This window comes from Arachis hypogaea, chromosome 13, assembly GCF_003086295.3.
Source record: "Arachis hypogaea cultivar Tifrunner chromosome 13, arahy.Tifrunner.gnm2.J5K5, whole genome shotgun sequence".
Taxonomy (NCBI): Eukaryota; Viridiplantae; Streptophyta; class Magnoliopsida; order Fabales; family Fabaceae; genus Arachis; species Arachis hypogaea.
In genome coordinates, this window is record NC_092048.1 from 122,546,771 (window position 1) to 122,562,863 (window position 16,093).

Here is a 16,093-nt window from a genome sequence, read left to right on the forward strand (position 1 = left end):
ATAGCCACCCATAAAAGGTATGATCTTCCATCCTAAAAGGACACATTGAATTCTCAATACTGACTTAAGCTTCGGAGTGCCTTTGCAGGTACACTCCCCCCTTGTTTCTTGCTCGCTAAAAGCTCTACGCGATTGGACATCCCTTTGGAGTAAAGCTCGGATTACCGCAAAGCTCAAAGGTCGGTACCGAAGATAACAACTCGGCGTCGTTTCCCAGAGACCGAGCTCTCCCTCCAGGTCTCCATACAAGAACAATTGGCGCCCACCGTGGGGCCGAGAATATAATCCCCTCCATATATCGTCGGCCTCGAGGTTCTCGTTTGAAGTCATGACTGAACAACTTCCACCCACACCATCCGAGCTCCTTCAGATGGTGACCGAGTTGCGGCAAGCCAACCAGCGCATGGCCGAAGAGAACCAAAGAATGGCAAATCAAATTGCCAACTTGAATAACACCCGGATCGAAAACAACAACGATCGGCAAGAACCGACAGGAGAAACCGAGCATCAGTCAGGACCAACACACGTCTCTGACACTGTTTGGCATGAGGAAGACCAACCCGAGCATGATGAGGAAGCTCGGCCAGAAGATGAGAATGACCACCTGGAAAGCTCTCCTGGGCCCTTTACGGCTAAAGTGATGAATTTCGTGCTGCCTAGGAGATTCACTTTGCCGACCACCCTAACTCCCTATGATGGGTTGGGTGATCCGAAGAAATACATCAAAAAATTCACCTCCATAATGATAGTAAACGGTGCATCTGATAAAGTTTTATGTCGTTGCTTTCCATTTTACTTAGACGGTCCTGCACTTGATTGGTTTTGTTCTTTGCCTGCAAGTTCTATTTCTTGCTTTCGAGACCTATCAAAGCCCTTTGAGGAGCACTTTGCTGGATCAGCCATTTACCTACACGACTCCAATTACCTGAATATAATCAGGCAAGGCCAGCAAGAAAGCCTCAGGGATTACATGACGCGCTTCACAAAGATAGCCATGAGTATACCCGACCTCCACCCCGAGGTGAAACTGCACGCCATAAAAAGCGGACTGCGACCAGGAAAATTCCAGGAAACTATTGCTGTAGCCAAACCTAAGACCATGGCCGAGTTCCGTGAAAAGGCTAAAGGACAGATCGACATCGAGGAACTCCGACAAGCTCGGAAAACAGAAAAGCCTCATTACAGAGACGACGACATAACGCGAGACAACAAGAAGAATTTCAAATCAACTCCACGATATAAGTCCTACACTAAATTCAACACCAAGCGCGATGACATCATCAAGGAGATCTTGAATTCAAAATTAATCAAGCCATCAAGAAAAGCTGGTAGTTACCCAGATTCAAAAGGCGCGGACCGCTCAAAATACTACTCTTTCCATCAGAAGCACGGACACACTACCGATGACTGTGTCATAGCCAAAGACCTAATGGAGGGACTAGCTCGGCAAGGTCACCTGGACAAATACATCGGCGGCCACATACAGTGGCGAGCACCCCCTTATGGAGACCAAAGCTCGGCCACACAGCATGGCCAAGATAAAGACCGACCGAACAACAACCATCCCGAACAACCAACACGTATAATTAACTGTATTTCCGAAGGTTTTGCAGGTGGAGGAGCCACAAGCTCGGCAAGAAAGAGATCTTACCGAGCTATGCTTTCCATCAACGCCGATCAAACTCAACAACAGACACTACCACAATCTCCACAGATAACATTCCAGACAGCCGATCATGACAACAGTGTAGCAAATCTAGATGATCCGGTCGTCATCTCCCTACAGCTCGGAGATCTCCTAGTAAAAAAGGTGTTGCTCGACCCAGGGAGCAGCGCCGACGTTCTCTTTTACTCAACATTCCAGAAAATGAAACTGAGCAGTAACATCCTCCAACCTTCCACCGGTGACCTGGTAGGGTTCTCAGGTGAGAGAGTCCCGGTTATGGGCTCTGTGTGGATACAAACCACACTTGGTGAGTTTCCCTCGTCAAAAACTTCAGATATTCAATACTTGGTGGTTGACTGTTTTAGTCCTTACAATTTAATACTTGGCCGACCTTTCTTAAATAAGTTTGGCGCTATAGTATCTACAATTCATCTTTGTGTTAAGTTCCCTTTGTAGGATAACACAATTGCAACCATTCACAGTGATGCCCGAGAAGCCAGGGAATGTTACAACAACAGTCTCAAAAGACCTAACCGAAACACAAAAACCCATGTTCATAACATCGGCAGCATGAACGACCTGCCAATCCTGACCAACCTTGATTCCAAAGCGGGAAGACTTGAAAGACCAACCCCAACAGAAAACCTGCATAAAATCTATTTCACAAAAAGCACAGACAAATTCACATACGTCGGCTCAACATTATCCTCAGAAGAAAAATCATCATTCTGAGCATTCTTACAGCAAAATGCCAACTTGTTTTCTTGGACCCCAGCTGATATGCCAGGCATCAATCCATCCATCATATCGCACAAGTTGGCATTAGATCCATCTGTCTGACCCGTAGCACAGAAAAAGAGAAATCTCGGCCATGACCGAAAACAAGCTTCCCTAGAAGAAACCAAGAAGCTCATCAACGTGGGCTTCATCCAAGAAATCAGATTCACAACATGGCTGGTGAATGTCGTCATGGTTAAAAAACATAACGGTAAATGGCGCATGTGTGTTGATTTCACCGATCTCAACAAAGCATGCCCCAAAGATTCCTACCATTTGCCCTCTATTGATTGCTTAGTTGATAATGCCTCTGGTTTTGAAAAACTCAGTTTTATGGATGCATATTCTGGTTATAACCAGATCCAAATGCATCCATCTGATCAAAATAAGAGAGTCTTTATTACTGAATATGGAAACTATTGTTATAAAGTCATGCCATTTGGCCTTAAGAATGCAGGTGCGACATATCAATGTCTAATGGACAAAGTCTTCGCCAAACAAATCGGCAGGAACATTGAGGTCTACGTCGACGATATGGTCGCCAAGACAAAGATCGACAATAATCACCTTGATGACCTCGCAGAAATCTTTGGACAACTAAGAAAATACAACATGCGGTTAAATCCCGAAAAGTGCGCGTTTGGGGTTCAGAGCGGTAAATTCCTCGGCTTCATGCTCACTAGCCGAGGTATTGAGGCAAATCCAGAAAAATGCGGAGCTATTTTAGACATGACAAGTCCACACACCATCAAGGAAGTCCAACGACTAACAAGGAGACTTGCTGCACTCTCTAGATTCTTACCTTGCCTAGCTTCTAAATCTTTATGTTTTTTCCAAACTTTAAAAAAGAAAAAAGCTTTCCAATGGACTGATGCACCAATTTTACAAAACCACCAATTTTACAAACCCCCCTCCAAAGGGAACTGGTGCACGAATTGTGAATCACACTTTTCACAACGCGTACCACTAACCAGCAAGTGCACTGGGTCGTCCAAGTAATACCTTACGTGAGTAAGGGTCGAATCCCACGGAGATTGTTGGTTTGAAGCAATCTATGGTTATCTTGTAAATCTTAGTCAGGAAGTCAATTATGTTTATCAGTTGAATTGCGAATAACCAAGAGAGCATAAATTAAAGGTTACTTGTTGTGCAGTAATGGAGAATATGTTGGAGTTTTGGAGATGCTTTGTCCTCTGAATCTCTGCTTTCCTCTGTCTTCTGATTCACGCACGCACGTCCTCCTATGGCAAGCTGTGTGTTGGTGGATCACCGTTGTCAATGGCTACCTTCCATCCTTCCAGTGAAAACTACGCTCACGCGCTCTGTCACAGCACGGCTAATCACCGGTTGGTTCTCGATCCGGTTGGAATAGGATTTACTATCCTTTTGCGTCTGTCACTAACGCCCAGCCTTCAGGAGTTTGAAGCTCGTCACAGTCATTCAATCATTGAATCCTAATCGGAATACCACAGACAAGGTTTAGACTTTCCAGATTCTCATGAATGCCGCCATCAGTTCTAGCTTATACCACGGAGATTCTGATTAAGGAATCTAAGAGATACTCATTCAGTCGGATATAGAACGGAGGTGGTTGTCAGGCACACGTTCATGGTTTGAGGAAGGTGATGAATGTCACGGATCATCACCTTCATCACAGTTAAGCGCGAATGAACATCTTAGATAGGAACAAGCGTGTTTGAATGGAAAACAGAAATACTTGCATTAATTCATTGAGACACAGCAGAGCTCCTCACCCCCAACAATGGGGTTTAGAGACTCATGCCGTCAGAGAATACAAAGTTTAGATCTGAAAATGTCATGAGATACAAAATAAGTCTCTAAAAGTTGTTTAAATACTAAACTAGTAGCCTAGGGTTACAAAATATGAGTGGACTATGATGGATGATGCAGAGATCCACTTCTGGGGCCCACTTGGTGTGCTGGGGCCCACTTGGTGTGTGCTGGGGCTGAGATTTTAAGCAATTCACGTGCAGAGGCCATTTGTGGAGTTGAACGCCAGTTTTTATGCCAGTTTGGGCGTTCAACTCCAGTTTTTGATCCTTTTCTGGCGCTGGACGCCAGAATTGGGCAGAGAACTGGCGTTGAACGCCAGTTTACGTCTTCTATCCTTGTGAAAAGTATGGATTATTATATATTGATGGAAAGCCCTGGATGTCTACTTTCCAACGCAATTAGAAGCATGCCATTTCGATTTCTGTAGCTCCAGGAAATCCACTTTGAGTGCAGGGAGGTCAGAATCCAACAGCATCAGCAGTCCTTTTTCAGCCTGAATCAGATTTTTGCTCAGCTCCTTCAATTTCAGCCAGAAAAATACCTGAAATTACAGAAAAACACAAAACTCATAGTAAAGTCCAGAAATATGAATTTTTCCTAAAAACTACTAGAAATAGACTTAAAAACTAACTAAAACATACTCTAAACTATATGAAATTATCCCCAAAAAGCGTATAAAATATCCGCTCATCACAACACCAAACTTAAACTGTTGCTTGTCCTCAAGCAACTAGACAAATAAAATAGAAGACTAATAGGTTGAGAAGCAATAATATCTCAGAGTTTTTGATTGAAGCTCAGATCCTAATTAGATGAGCGGGACTAGTAGCTTTTTGCTTCTGAACAGTTTTGGCATCTCACTTTATCCATTGAAGCTCAGAGTGATTGGCATCTATAGGAACTCAGAATTCAGATAGTGTTATTGATTCTCTTAGTTCAGTGTGATGATTCTTGAACACAGCTTCTTTATGAGTCTTGGCCGTGGCCCTAAGCACTTTGTTTTCCAGTATTACCACCGGATACATAAATGCCACAGACACATAATTGGGTGAACCTTTTCAGATTGTGACTCAGCTTTGCTAAAGTCCCCAATTAGAGGTGTCCAGAGTTCTTAAGCACACTCTTCTTTTTGCTTTGGACCTTGACTTTAACCGCTCAGTCTCAAGTTTTCACTTGACACCTTCACGCCACAAGCACATGGTTAGGGACAGCTTGGTTTAGCCGCTTAGACCAGGATTTTATTCCTTTAGGCCCTCCTATCCACTGATGCTCAAAGCCTTGGGATCCCTTTTATTTGCCCTTGCCTTTTGGTTTTAAGGGTTACTGGCTTTTTCTGCTTGCTTTTTTTCTTCTCTTTTCTCTCTTTTTTTTTTTTTCTGCAAGCTTTGTTCTTTGCTGCTTTTTCTTGCTTCAAGAATCATTTTTATGATTTTTCAGATTATCAATAACATGTCTCATGTTCATCATTCTTTCAAGAGCCAACATATTTAACAGTCTTAAACAACAAATTCAAAAGACATATGCACTGTTCAAGCATTCATTCAGAAGACAGAAAGCATTGCCACCACATTTAACCAATTAGAATTTATTTTATTTAAACTCAAAATTTTATTGCTTCTTATTCAAAAGATCTACTATTTTATTCATGTTTAATGATGATGAGAAAAATAAACTATAGCTTAATTGGAGATAAAATCAAAATAGATACTAATTACTACTATATGACTCCTAAGGTAAAATTAAAATAAGTACAGTTATCACAGAGTTAAGGCTAAGATTAGAACTCAACGACCTTGAGGTTTGGGAAGTGGATGTTCCTCTAGTCTGTGAGGTGCTTGGTCTTTCAAGAGAGAATTTCTGGCGCTTCAGTTCCTTTAAATTACGCCCTTGCTCCTCTTGGAGTGGGTTATTTTCCTTTAGGGGCCATGATCTTAGTGATCACGGATAAGCACACCAAACTTAGAGCTTTGCTTGTCCTCAAGCAAAAGAAAAAGAAGGAGATGGGTAGAAGGAGAGCTCCTCCCCACCATCCTGGCGTTTGAACGCCCAAACACTGCCTGTTTTGGGCGTTCAACGCCCAAATGCTGCTCTCCTGGGCGTTCAACGCTCAGTTGTTGCCCTTTTTCTGGCGTTGAACGCCAGATAGCTATCCTTACTGGCGTTCAGCGCCCACTGGATGCCCATTTTGGGCGTTGAACGCCCAAAATGGCCTTCACTGGCGTTTTCTTGCCAGTAAGCTCCCTATCTCTGTTTTGTGTGTAGATTCCTTCTGTGACCCTGTAAACTTATGCAAATGATTCTTTACCTTAGTGTCAGTGAACTTTATATAAACAAATAAAAATAAAAATAGGGCAAAATGCTTAGAGGATTGTTGCCCCATGGCTGGGTTGCCTCCCAGCAAGCGCTTCTTTATTGTCTTTAGCTGGACCTTGCTGAGCTTTTAATCTAGCTTCAGCCTTGAGCATTCTTGCTCAATGTTGCCTTCAAGATAATGCTTGATTCTCTGTCCATTGACAATGAACTTCTTATCAGAATCAATATCTTGAAGCTCCACATAACCATATGGTGACACACTTGTAATCACGTATGGTCCCCTCCACCGGGATTTCAGTTTCCCTGAGAATAGCCTGAGTCTAGAGTTAAACAACAGGACCTTCTGTCCTGGTTCAAAGATTCTAGATGACAGCTTTCTGTCATGCCATTTTTTTTATTTTTCTTTATAAAGCTTGGCATTTTCGAAAGCTGTGAATCTGAATTCCTCTAGCTCATTTAGCTGGAGCAATCGTTTTTCTCCTGCTAATTTGGCATCTAAGTTTAGGAATCTGGTTGCCCAATAAGCTTTATGTTCCAGTTCCACGGGCAGGTGACATGCCTTACCATACACAAGTTGGTATGGAGAGGTCCCTATAGGGGTCTTGAATGCTGTTCTGTAAGCCCACAGAGCATCATCCAAGCTCCGTGCCCAATCCTTTCTACGGGTATTTACTGTCCGTTCCAGGATTCTCTTTAATTCTCTGTTAGAGACTTCAGCTTGCCCGTTGGTTTGTGGATGATATGGAGTGGCCACTTTGTGGCGAATTCCATACCGAACCATGGCAGAGTAAAGCTGTTTATTGCAGAAGTGAGTGCCCCCATCACTGATTAACACTCTAAGGACACCAAACCTACTAAAGATATGTTTCTGGAGGAACTTCAGCACTGTTTTAGTATCATTGGTGGGTGTGGCAATAGCCTAAACCCATTTTGATACATAGTCAACTGCCACCAGAATATAAGTGTTTGAGTATGATGGTGGGAAAGGTCCCATGAAGTCAATTCCCCATACATCAAACAACTCTATTTCCAAGATTCCTTGTTGAGGTATGGCGTAACCATGAGGCAGATTACCAGCTCTTTGGCAACTGTCACAATTACGTACAAACTCTCGGGAATCTTTATAGAGTGTGGGCCAATAGAAGCCACATTGGAGGACCTTGGTGGCTGTTCGCTCACCTCCGAAATAGCCTCCATATTGAGATCCGTGGCAATGCCATAGGATTCTCTGTGCTTCCTCTCTGGGGACACACCTACGGATAATTCCGTCTGCACATCTCTTAAAGAGATAGGGTTCATCCCACAAGTAGTATTTTGCATCAGTGACTAATTTCTTCTTTTGTATTCTATTGTACTCCTTGGGTATGAACCGTGCAGCTTTATAGTTTGCAATATCGGCAAACCAAGGTGCTTCCTGAATGGCAAATAGATGCTCATCAGGGAACGTCTCAGAGATCTCAAGAAAGGGGAGGGACGTCCCTTCCACTGGCTCTATTCGGAACAGATGATCAGCCACTTGGTTCTCTGTCCCTTTTCTGTCTCTTATTTCTATATCAAACTCTTGCAGAAGCAATACCCATCTGATGAGCCTGGGTTTTGAATCCTACTTTGTGAGTAGATATTTAAGAGCAGCATGGTCAGTATACACAATCACTTTTGATCCTACTAAGTATGATCTGAACTTGTCAATGGCGTAAACCACTGCAAGTAGTTCTTTTTCTGTGGTTGTGTAATTTTTTTGGGCATCATTTAAAACGCGACTGGCATAATAAATGACATGCAGAAGCTTGTCATGCCTCTGTCCCAATACTGCACCAATGGCATGATCACTGGCATCACACATTAACTCAAATGGCAATGTCCAGTCTGGTGCAGAAATGACTGGTGTTGTGACCAGCTTAGCTTTCAGCGTTTCAAACGCCTGCAGGCATGCTGTGTCAAACACAAATGGCGTGTCAGCAGCTAGCAGATTGCTTAGAGGTTTTGCGATTTTTGAAAAATCCTTTATAAACCTCCTATAGAATCCTGCATGCCCCAGAAAGCTTCTGATTGCCTTAACATTGGCAGGTGGTGGTAATTTTTCAATTACCTCTATTTTTGCTTGATCTACCTCTATTCCCTTGTTTGAGATTTTATGCCCAAGAACAATTCCTTCAGTCACCATGAAGTGACACTTTTCCCAGTTTAAAACTAGGTTGGTTTCTTGGCATCTTTTTAGAACAAGTTTCAGGTGATCAAGACAGAAGCTGAATGAGTCTCCATATACTGAGAAGTCATCCATGAAGACTTCCAAAAATTTTTCCACCATGTCAGAGAAAATAGAGAGCATGCATCTCTGGAAGGTTGCAGGCGCATTACATAGCCCAAATGGCATCCTTCTATAAGCAAACACTCCAGATGGGCATGTGAATGCTGTTTTCTCTTGATCCTGGGGATCTACTGCAATCTGGTTATAGCCTGAGTAGCCATCCAAAAAGCAGTAATAATCATGACCTGCTAGTCTCTCTAGCATCTGGTCTATGAATGGTAAAGAAAAATGATCCTTTCTGGTGGCTGTATTGAGCCTTCTGTAGTCAATACACATGCGCCACCCTGTAACTGTTCTTGTAGGAACCAGTTCATTTTTTTCATTATGAATCACTGTCATGCCTCCTTTTTTTGGGACGACTTGAACAGGGCTCACCTAGGGGCTATCAGAAATGGGATAAATAATCCCAGCCTCTAGTAATTTGGTGACCTCTTTCTGCACCACTTCCTTCATGGCTGGATTTAGCCGCCTCTGTGGTTGAACCACTGGTTTGGCATTATCCTCCAATAGGATTTTGTGCATGCATCTAGCTGGGCTTATGCCCTTAAGGTCACCTATGGACCACCCAAGAGCTGTCTTGTGTGTCCTTAGCACTTGAATAAGTGCTTCCTCTTCCTGTGAATTTAAGGCAGAGCTTATGATCACTGGAAAAGTGTCACCTTCTCCTAGAAATGCATATTTCAAGGATGGTGGCAGTGGCTTGAGCTTTGGTTTAGGAGGTTTTTCCTCTTTCAGAAGAAAGTTCAGAGGCTCTTTCATGTCCCCTGAATCCTCCAAATCAGGCTGAACATCTTTAAAGATGTTTTCCAACTCTGATTCGAGACTCTCAGCCATGTTGATCTCTTCTACCAAAGAGTCAATAAGGTCAACTTTCATGCAGTCTGTTGATGTGTCTGGATGCTGCATGGCTTTGACAGCGTTCAACTTGAACTCGTCATCGTTGACTCTCAGGGTTATTTCCCCCTGCTGGACGTCAATGAGGGATCGTCCAGTTGCTAGGAAGGGTCTTCCTAGAATGAGAGTAGCACTCTTGTTCTCCTCCATTTCCAGCACAACAAAGTCAGTGGAAAAGGCGAATGGCCCGACTCTGACAATCATGTCCTCAATCACGCCTGATGGGTATTTAGTGGAACCATCAGCAAGTTGGAGACATATCCGGGTTGGTTTAACTTCTTCAGTTAAGCCAAGCTTCCTGATAGTGGATGCATGTATTAGGTTGATGCTTGCCCCAAGATCGCATAAAGCTGTCTTGGTGCAATCACCTTCTAATATGCATGGTATCAGAAAACTCCCAGGGTCTTTAAGCTTTTCAGGAAAGCTTTTCAGAATGACTGCACTGCATTCTTCAGTGAGGAGAACTCTTTCTGTTTCTCTCCACTCCTTTTTATGACTCAAGATCTCTTTCATGAACTTGGCATAAGTAGGTATTTGCTCAAGTGCCTCTGCAAATGGAATCTTTATTTCAAGAGTCCTTAGATAATCTGCAAAGCGAGCAAATTGCTTATCCTGCTCCTCTTTCCGGAGTTTTTGAGGATAAGGTATCTTGGCTTTATATTCCTCAACCTTAGTGGTTAAAGAAGCCTTTTTAGAGGGGTTGTTGTCAGCACTTGTGTGTGTCTAATCCCTCACTGGCAATTGAATGCCAGAGTCAGAAGCTGGAGTGACGTTAGACGCCAGCTCACTGTCTGTTCCTGGCGCCTGAACGCCAGAAATGTGCCCCTGTTGGGCGTTCAACGCTGGATTCTGCCCCATTTGGGCGTTCAACGCCAGATTCTTGCCCATTTCTGGCGTTGAACGCCAATCCTGCCTTGTTTCTGGCGCTGAACGCCAGTTTTGGGCATGGTCTGGGCGTTCAGCGCCAGCCTTCCACCCATTTTCTGGCGTTTTAGTGCCAGAATTATTTTTCCCTGGGCTCTTACTGTCCTCAGGGGAATCTTTGGTGGGTTGCTCATTTCTTGAATTTTTGATGCCTTGAGGTGGGGTATTTAATGTTTTCCCACTTCTTAATTGAACTGCTTGGCATTCTTCTGCTATTTGCTTTGATAGCTGCTGCTTTGTTTGCTTAAATTGTTCTTCCATATGTATATTAGCTATCCTTGTCTCCTGTAACCTGTCTTTGAATTCAGCTAGCTGCTTTGTTAGAAAATCTAATTGCTGATTGAATTCAGCAGCTTGTTTTACAGTACTGAATTCAGCAGTTACTGTTTTAACCTCTTCATTCATGGAAGGGTTGCTGCTTAGATACAGATGCTGATTCCTGGCAACTGTATCAATGAGCTCTTGAGCTTCTTCAATTGTCTTTCTCATATGGATAGATCCACCAGCTGAGTAATCTAAAGACATCTGAGCTCCTTCTGCAAGCCCATAGTAGAAGATGTCTAACTGAACCCACTCTGAAAACATTTCAGAGGGGCATTTTCGTAGCATCTCTCTGTATCTCTCCCAGGCATCATAAAGAGATTCATTATCTCCTTGTTTAAAGCCTTGGATGTCCAGCCTTAGCTGTGTCATCCTTTTTGGAGGGAAATATTGATTCAGGAATTTTTCTGTCAGCTGTTTCCATGTTCTTATGCTGGCCTTAGGTTGGTTATTTAACCACCTCTTAGCTTGATCTTTTACAGCAAATGGAAACAGTAATAGTCTGTAGACATCCTGATCTATTTCCTTATCATGTACTGTGTCAGCAATTTGTAAAAATTGTGCCAGAAACTCTGTAGGTTCTTCCTGTGGAAGACCGGAATACTGGCAACTTTGCTGCACCATGATAATGAGCTGAGGATTCAACTCAAAGCTACTAACTCCAATGGAGGGTATGCATATGCTACTCCCATACGAAGCAGTAGAGGGGTTAGAATATGACCCCAAAGTCCACCTGGACTGTCCATCTCCACTTATGTCCATGATGGATATATGGATATAACTTGGACTGATTTATCTTTTTATTTATTTTATTTTATAAGAAGTAAATACTTAAATAAAATAAAATAACTAAAAAGAATTTGGATTTTGAAATAATAATTTTTTTTTCGTAAAAAAAAATTAAAAATAATTAGTTAAAAAAAACAGAAATTTTTGAAAAAGAGGGAGGATATTTTCGAAAATTAGAGAGAGAGAGAGTTAGTTAGGTAGTTTTGAAAAAGTTAAGAAACAAACAAAAAGTTGGTTAGTTAGTTGAAACAAATTTTGAAAAGATAGGAAGTTAGGAAGTTAGAAAAGATATTTTGAAAAGATATTTTTGAATTTAGTGAGGAGAGAGAAAAACAATAAGATAGCACAAGATTTAAAATTTTTAGATCTAATGCTCCTTGTTTTTGAAAAATTTGGAGGGAAAACACCAAGGAACACCAAACTTAAAAATTTTAAGATCAAGACACAAGGAAACTCAAGAACACTTTGAAGACTCACAAGAACACAAGAACATGAAGGAAGAACACCAAACTTAAAATTTTTAGAAAACCAAACCAAAATTTTCGAAAATCAAAGGGAAATCAACAAGAAAACACCAAACTTAAAGTTTGGCACAAGATTTAATAAAAAAATATTTTTGAAAAAGAAGGTTTTGAAAAGAGTATAAAAGATTCTAACCCAATTACCAAGAACACAGATTAACGCTCTAGCCAAATGAGTTATGGGACCTTCAAAAATTTTAAGAAAGATTATTTTTGAAAACACACCAAACTTAAAGTTTGGCACAGGATTTAATAGAAAAATTATTTTTGAAAAAGGTTTTAAAAAATATGATAGCCAATTATCATGAACATAAACACCACGTTCTAAATAACTGAGCTATAAGTTTAAAGTATTTTAACAAGGGATAAATAATAAAAGACTCTAAACCAAAAAAAGAAAGATTTTTCCTAATCTAAGCAACAAAATAATCCGTCAGTTGTTCAAACACGAACAATCCCCGGCAACGGCGCCAAAAACTTGGTGCACGAATTGTGAATCACACTTTTCACAACGCGTACCACTAACCAGCAAGTGCACTGGGTCGTCCAAGTAATACCTTACGTGAGTAAGGGTCGAATCCCACGGAGATTGTTGGTTTGAAGCAATCTATGGTTATCTTGTAAATCTTAGTCAGGAAGTCAATTATGTTTATCAGTTGAATTGCGAATAACCAAGAGAGCATAAATTAAAGGTTACTTGTTGTGCAGTAATGGAGAATATGTTGGAGTTTTGGAGATGCTTTGTCCTCTGAATCTCTGCTTTCCTCTGTCTTCTGATTCACGCACGCACGTCCTCCTATGGCAAGCTGTGTGTTGGTGGATCACCGTTGTCAATGGCTACCTTCCATCCTTCCAGTGAAAACTACGCTCACGCGCTCTGTCACAGCACGGCTAATCACCGGTTGGTTCTCGATCCGGTTGGAATAGGATTTACTATCCTTTTGCGTCTGTCACTAACGCCCAGCCTTCAGGAGTTTGAAGCTCGTCACAGTCATTCAATCATTGAATCCTACTCGGAATACCACAGACAAGGTTTAGACTTTTCGGATTCTCATGAATGCCGCCATCAGTTCTAGCTTATACCACGGAGATTCTGATTAAGGAATCTAAGAGATACTCATTCAGTCGGATATAGAACGGAGGTGGTTGTCAGGCACACGTTCATGGTTTGAGGAAGGTGATGAATGTCACGGATCATCACCTTCATCACAGTTAAGCGCGAATGAACATCTTAGATAGGAACAAGCGTGTTTGAATGGAAAACAGAAATACTTGCATTAATTCATTGAGACACAGCAGAGCTCCTCACCCCCAACAATGGGGTTTAGAGACTCATGCCGTCAGAGAATACAAAGTTTAGATCTGAAAATGTCATGAGATACAAAATAAGTCTCTAAAAGTTGTTTAAATACTAAACTAGTAGCCTAGGGTTACAAAATATGAGTGGACTATGATGGATGATGCAGAGATCCACTTCTGGGGCCCACTTGGTGTGCTGGGGCCCACTTGGTGTGTGCTGGGGCTGAGATTTTAAGCAATTCACGTGCAGAGGCCATTTGTGGAGTTGAACGCCAGTTTTTATGCCAGTTTGGGCGTTCAACTCCAGTTTTTGATCCTTTTCTGGCGCTGGACGCCAGAATTGGGCAGAGAACTGGCGTTGAATGCCAGTTTACGTCATCTATCCTTGTGCAAAGTATGGACTATTATATATTGCTGGAAAGCCCTGGATGTCTACTTTCCAACGCAATTGGAAGCATGCCATTTCGAGTTCTTTAGCTCCAGAAAATCCACTTTGAGTGCAGGGAGGTCAGAATCCAACAGCATCAGCAGTCCTTTTTCAGCCTGAATCAGATTTTTGCTCAGCTCCTTCAATTTCAGCCAGAAAAATACCTGAAATTACAGAAAAACACACAACTCATAGTAAAGTCCAAAAATATGAATTTTTCCTAAAAACTACTAGAAATAGACTTAAAAACTAACTAAAACATACTCTAAACTATATGAAATTATCCCCAAAAAGCGTATAAAATATCCGCTCATCAGGAACCATTATTCTTATATTTATCTGTCACTAACTGGGCTATAAGCTCTGCTCTTGTTGCAGAAAGGGAAAAGAAACAGTTCTTGATCTATTTTACCAGCAAAACATTACAGAATGCCGAGCTTCAATAACCGAGCATTAAGAAATTGGCCCTAGCCCTTGTCTCTCAGTCAGAAGACTCCGACCATATTTTCAGAGCCATGAAATCCATGTTCGGACAAATCATCCTTTGCGGCAAATCCTTCAGAAACCTGAGCTGGCTGGCTGACTAGTTAAATGGTCGGTGGAGCTATCAGAATTTGATATCAAGTACAAAGGCCGAGCATCCATCAAATCCCAGTTCTTGGCCGACGTTATCATCGAATTCTCGGTACCAAGTACAACTGAAGACTACATCGAATGGTCTTTATACGTCGATGGATCTTCGAACCCACAAGAGTGTGGAGCAGGTATCATACTTGATGATAGCCACGATAACGTCATCGAACATTCCCTCAATTTTTCATTTAAAGCAAGCAACAATCGAAGTGAGTATGAAGTGCTAATTGATGGCCTTAAACTCTCTGCCGACCTAAACATCACCGAACTTAAGGTATATTGCGACTCCCTACTTATCGTCCAGCAGGTAAATAACTTATACCAAGTAAAGGACCCCTTGCTTTCTAAATACCTGGATATCGTACAAAATTTACTTTCAAAATTTTCTAAATACGAAATACAGCACATACAAAGGGAGAGTAATGGCCGAGCTGACATTCTGTCTAAACTCGCCAGCACTCAACCAAACGGGTCATCACTTTATCAGTCAACACTGCTCAAACCAAGCATTGAACTAACACAAATCTTAAGTGTAACACAGGAAGCATATTGGAGATCTCCATATATAGAGTATCTCCGGACAGGGATCTTGCCAGGCGACGTCGAAAATGCTCGACACTTCCGTCGACAAGCTTCCTTTTTTACAATTTATAATAATTGCCTATATAGACGAGGATTCTCTCGTCCACAACTTAAATGTCTTTGCAGAACAGAAGCCGAGCTTGCACTTGCCGAGGCACATGAAGGGATCTATGGTACACACCTCGGAGCCCGAAGTCTGTCTTCCAAAATCCTCAGAGCTGGATTATATTGGCCGACAATACGACAGGATTGTCAAGCAAAAGTTAAAAACTGTAACAACTACCAGAAACAGAGTTCGATCACACATCTCCCGGCCGAATTCTTACACTGTTCTGAGGTAAGTTGGCTGTTCAACCAATGGGGCATAGATATCCTCGGCCTTTTCCCCACATCAGCAGGCCAGGTAAAATTCTTGGTTGTAGCAATTGATTATTTTTCCAAATGGATAGAGGCACAGCCTCTAGCCAAGATTACGTCACAACAAATGCTTTCTTTTGTCTGAAAATATATTACTTGTCGATTTGGCATTCCTCGGCACATTATCACAGATAATGGTCGCCAGTTTGCCGATCAAAAATTCACATCCTTCTTGCAAGAACTGAAAATCAAACAACACTTTTCATCAGTAGAGCACCCACAAACAAATGGGTTAGCTGAAGCTACAAATAAAGTAATACTACATGCTCTAAGAAAGAAACTCGATGAAGCAAAAGGCCTCTAGGCCGAGCTTATCCCAGAGATCATTTGGGGATTCAACACCACTGTCCACTCAACAACAAAGGAGACACCCTTCCGGATAGTCTACGGATCCAACGCAATGATACCCGTGGAGATCTCCCAATCCT

General features: G+C 42.0%; 2 protein-coding genes across 2 annotated transcripts; both read left to right on the forward strand.

Moving 5' to 3' along the window:
* The first annotated feature begins 328 nt into the window (after positions 1–328).
* On the forward strand, positions 329–2,045 carry LOC112735336 (uncharacterized). The gene is made up of 2 exons (XM_025784885.1): positions 329–1,925; positions 2,032–2,045. The coding sequence occupies exons 1-2, from the start codon at positions 329–331 to the stop codon at positions 2,043–2,045; spliced, it is 1,611 nt and encodes a 536-aa protein (XP_025640670.1).
* Positions 2,046–2,776: 731 nt separating this feature from the next.
* LOC140177706 (uncharacterized) lies at positions 2,777–15,750 on the forward strand. Its single transcript, XM_072210853.1, has 3 exons — positions 2,777–3,131; positions 14,645–14,973; positions 15,070–15,750. The coding sequence occupies exons 1-3, from the start codon at positions 2,777–2,779 to the stop codon at positions 15,748–15,750; spliced, it is 1,365 nt and encodes a 454-aa protein (XP_072066954.1).
* Positions 15,751–16,093: the final 343 nt, after the last annotated feature.

What these genes read in the sequence shown, in the direction of transcription:
- LOC112735336 (XM_025784885.1), top strand. Translation starts at nt 329, where the DNA reads ATGACTGAACAACTTCCACCCACACCATCCGAGCTCCTTCAGATGGTG.
- LOC140177706 (XM_072210853.1), top strand. Translation starts at nt 2,777, where the DNA reads ATGGATGCATATTCTGGTTATAACCAGATCCAAATGCATCCATCTGAT. An exon ending in CTTCATGCTCACTAGCCGAG is followed by an intron (nt 3,132 to 14,644) that starts GTATTGAGGCAA and finishes TGGAGCTATCAG; the next exon opens with AATTTGATATCAAGTACAAA. An exon ending in CCCTACTTATCGTCCAGCAG is followed by an intron (nt 14,974 to 15,069) that starts GTAAATAACTTA and finishes TACGAAATACAG; the next exon opens with CACATACAAAGGGAGAGTAA.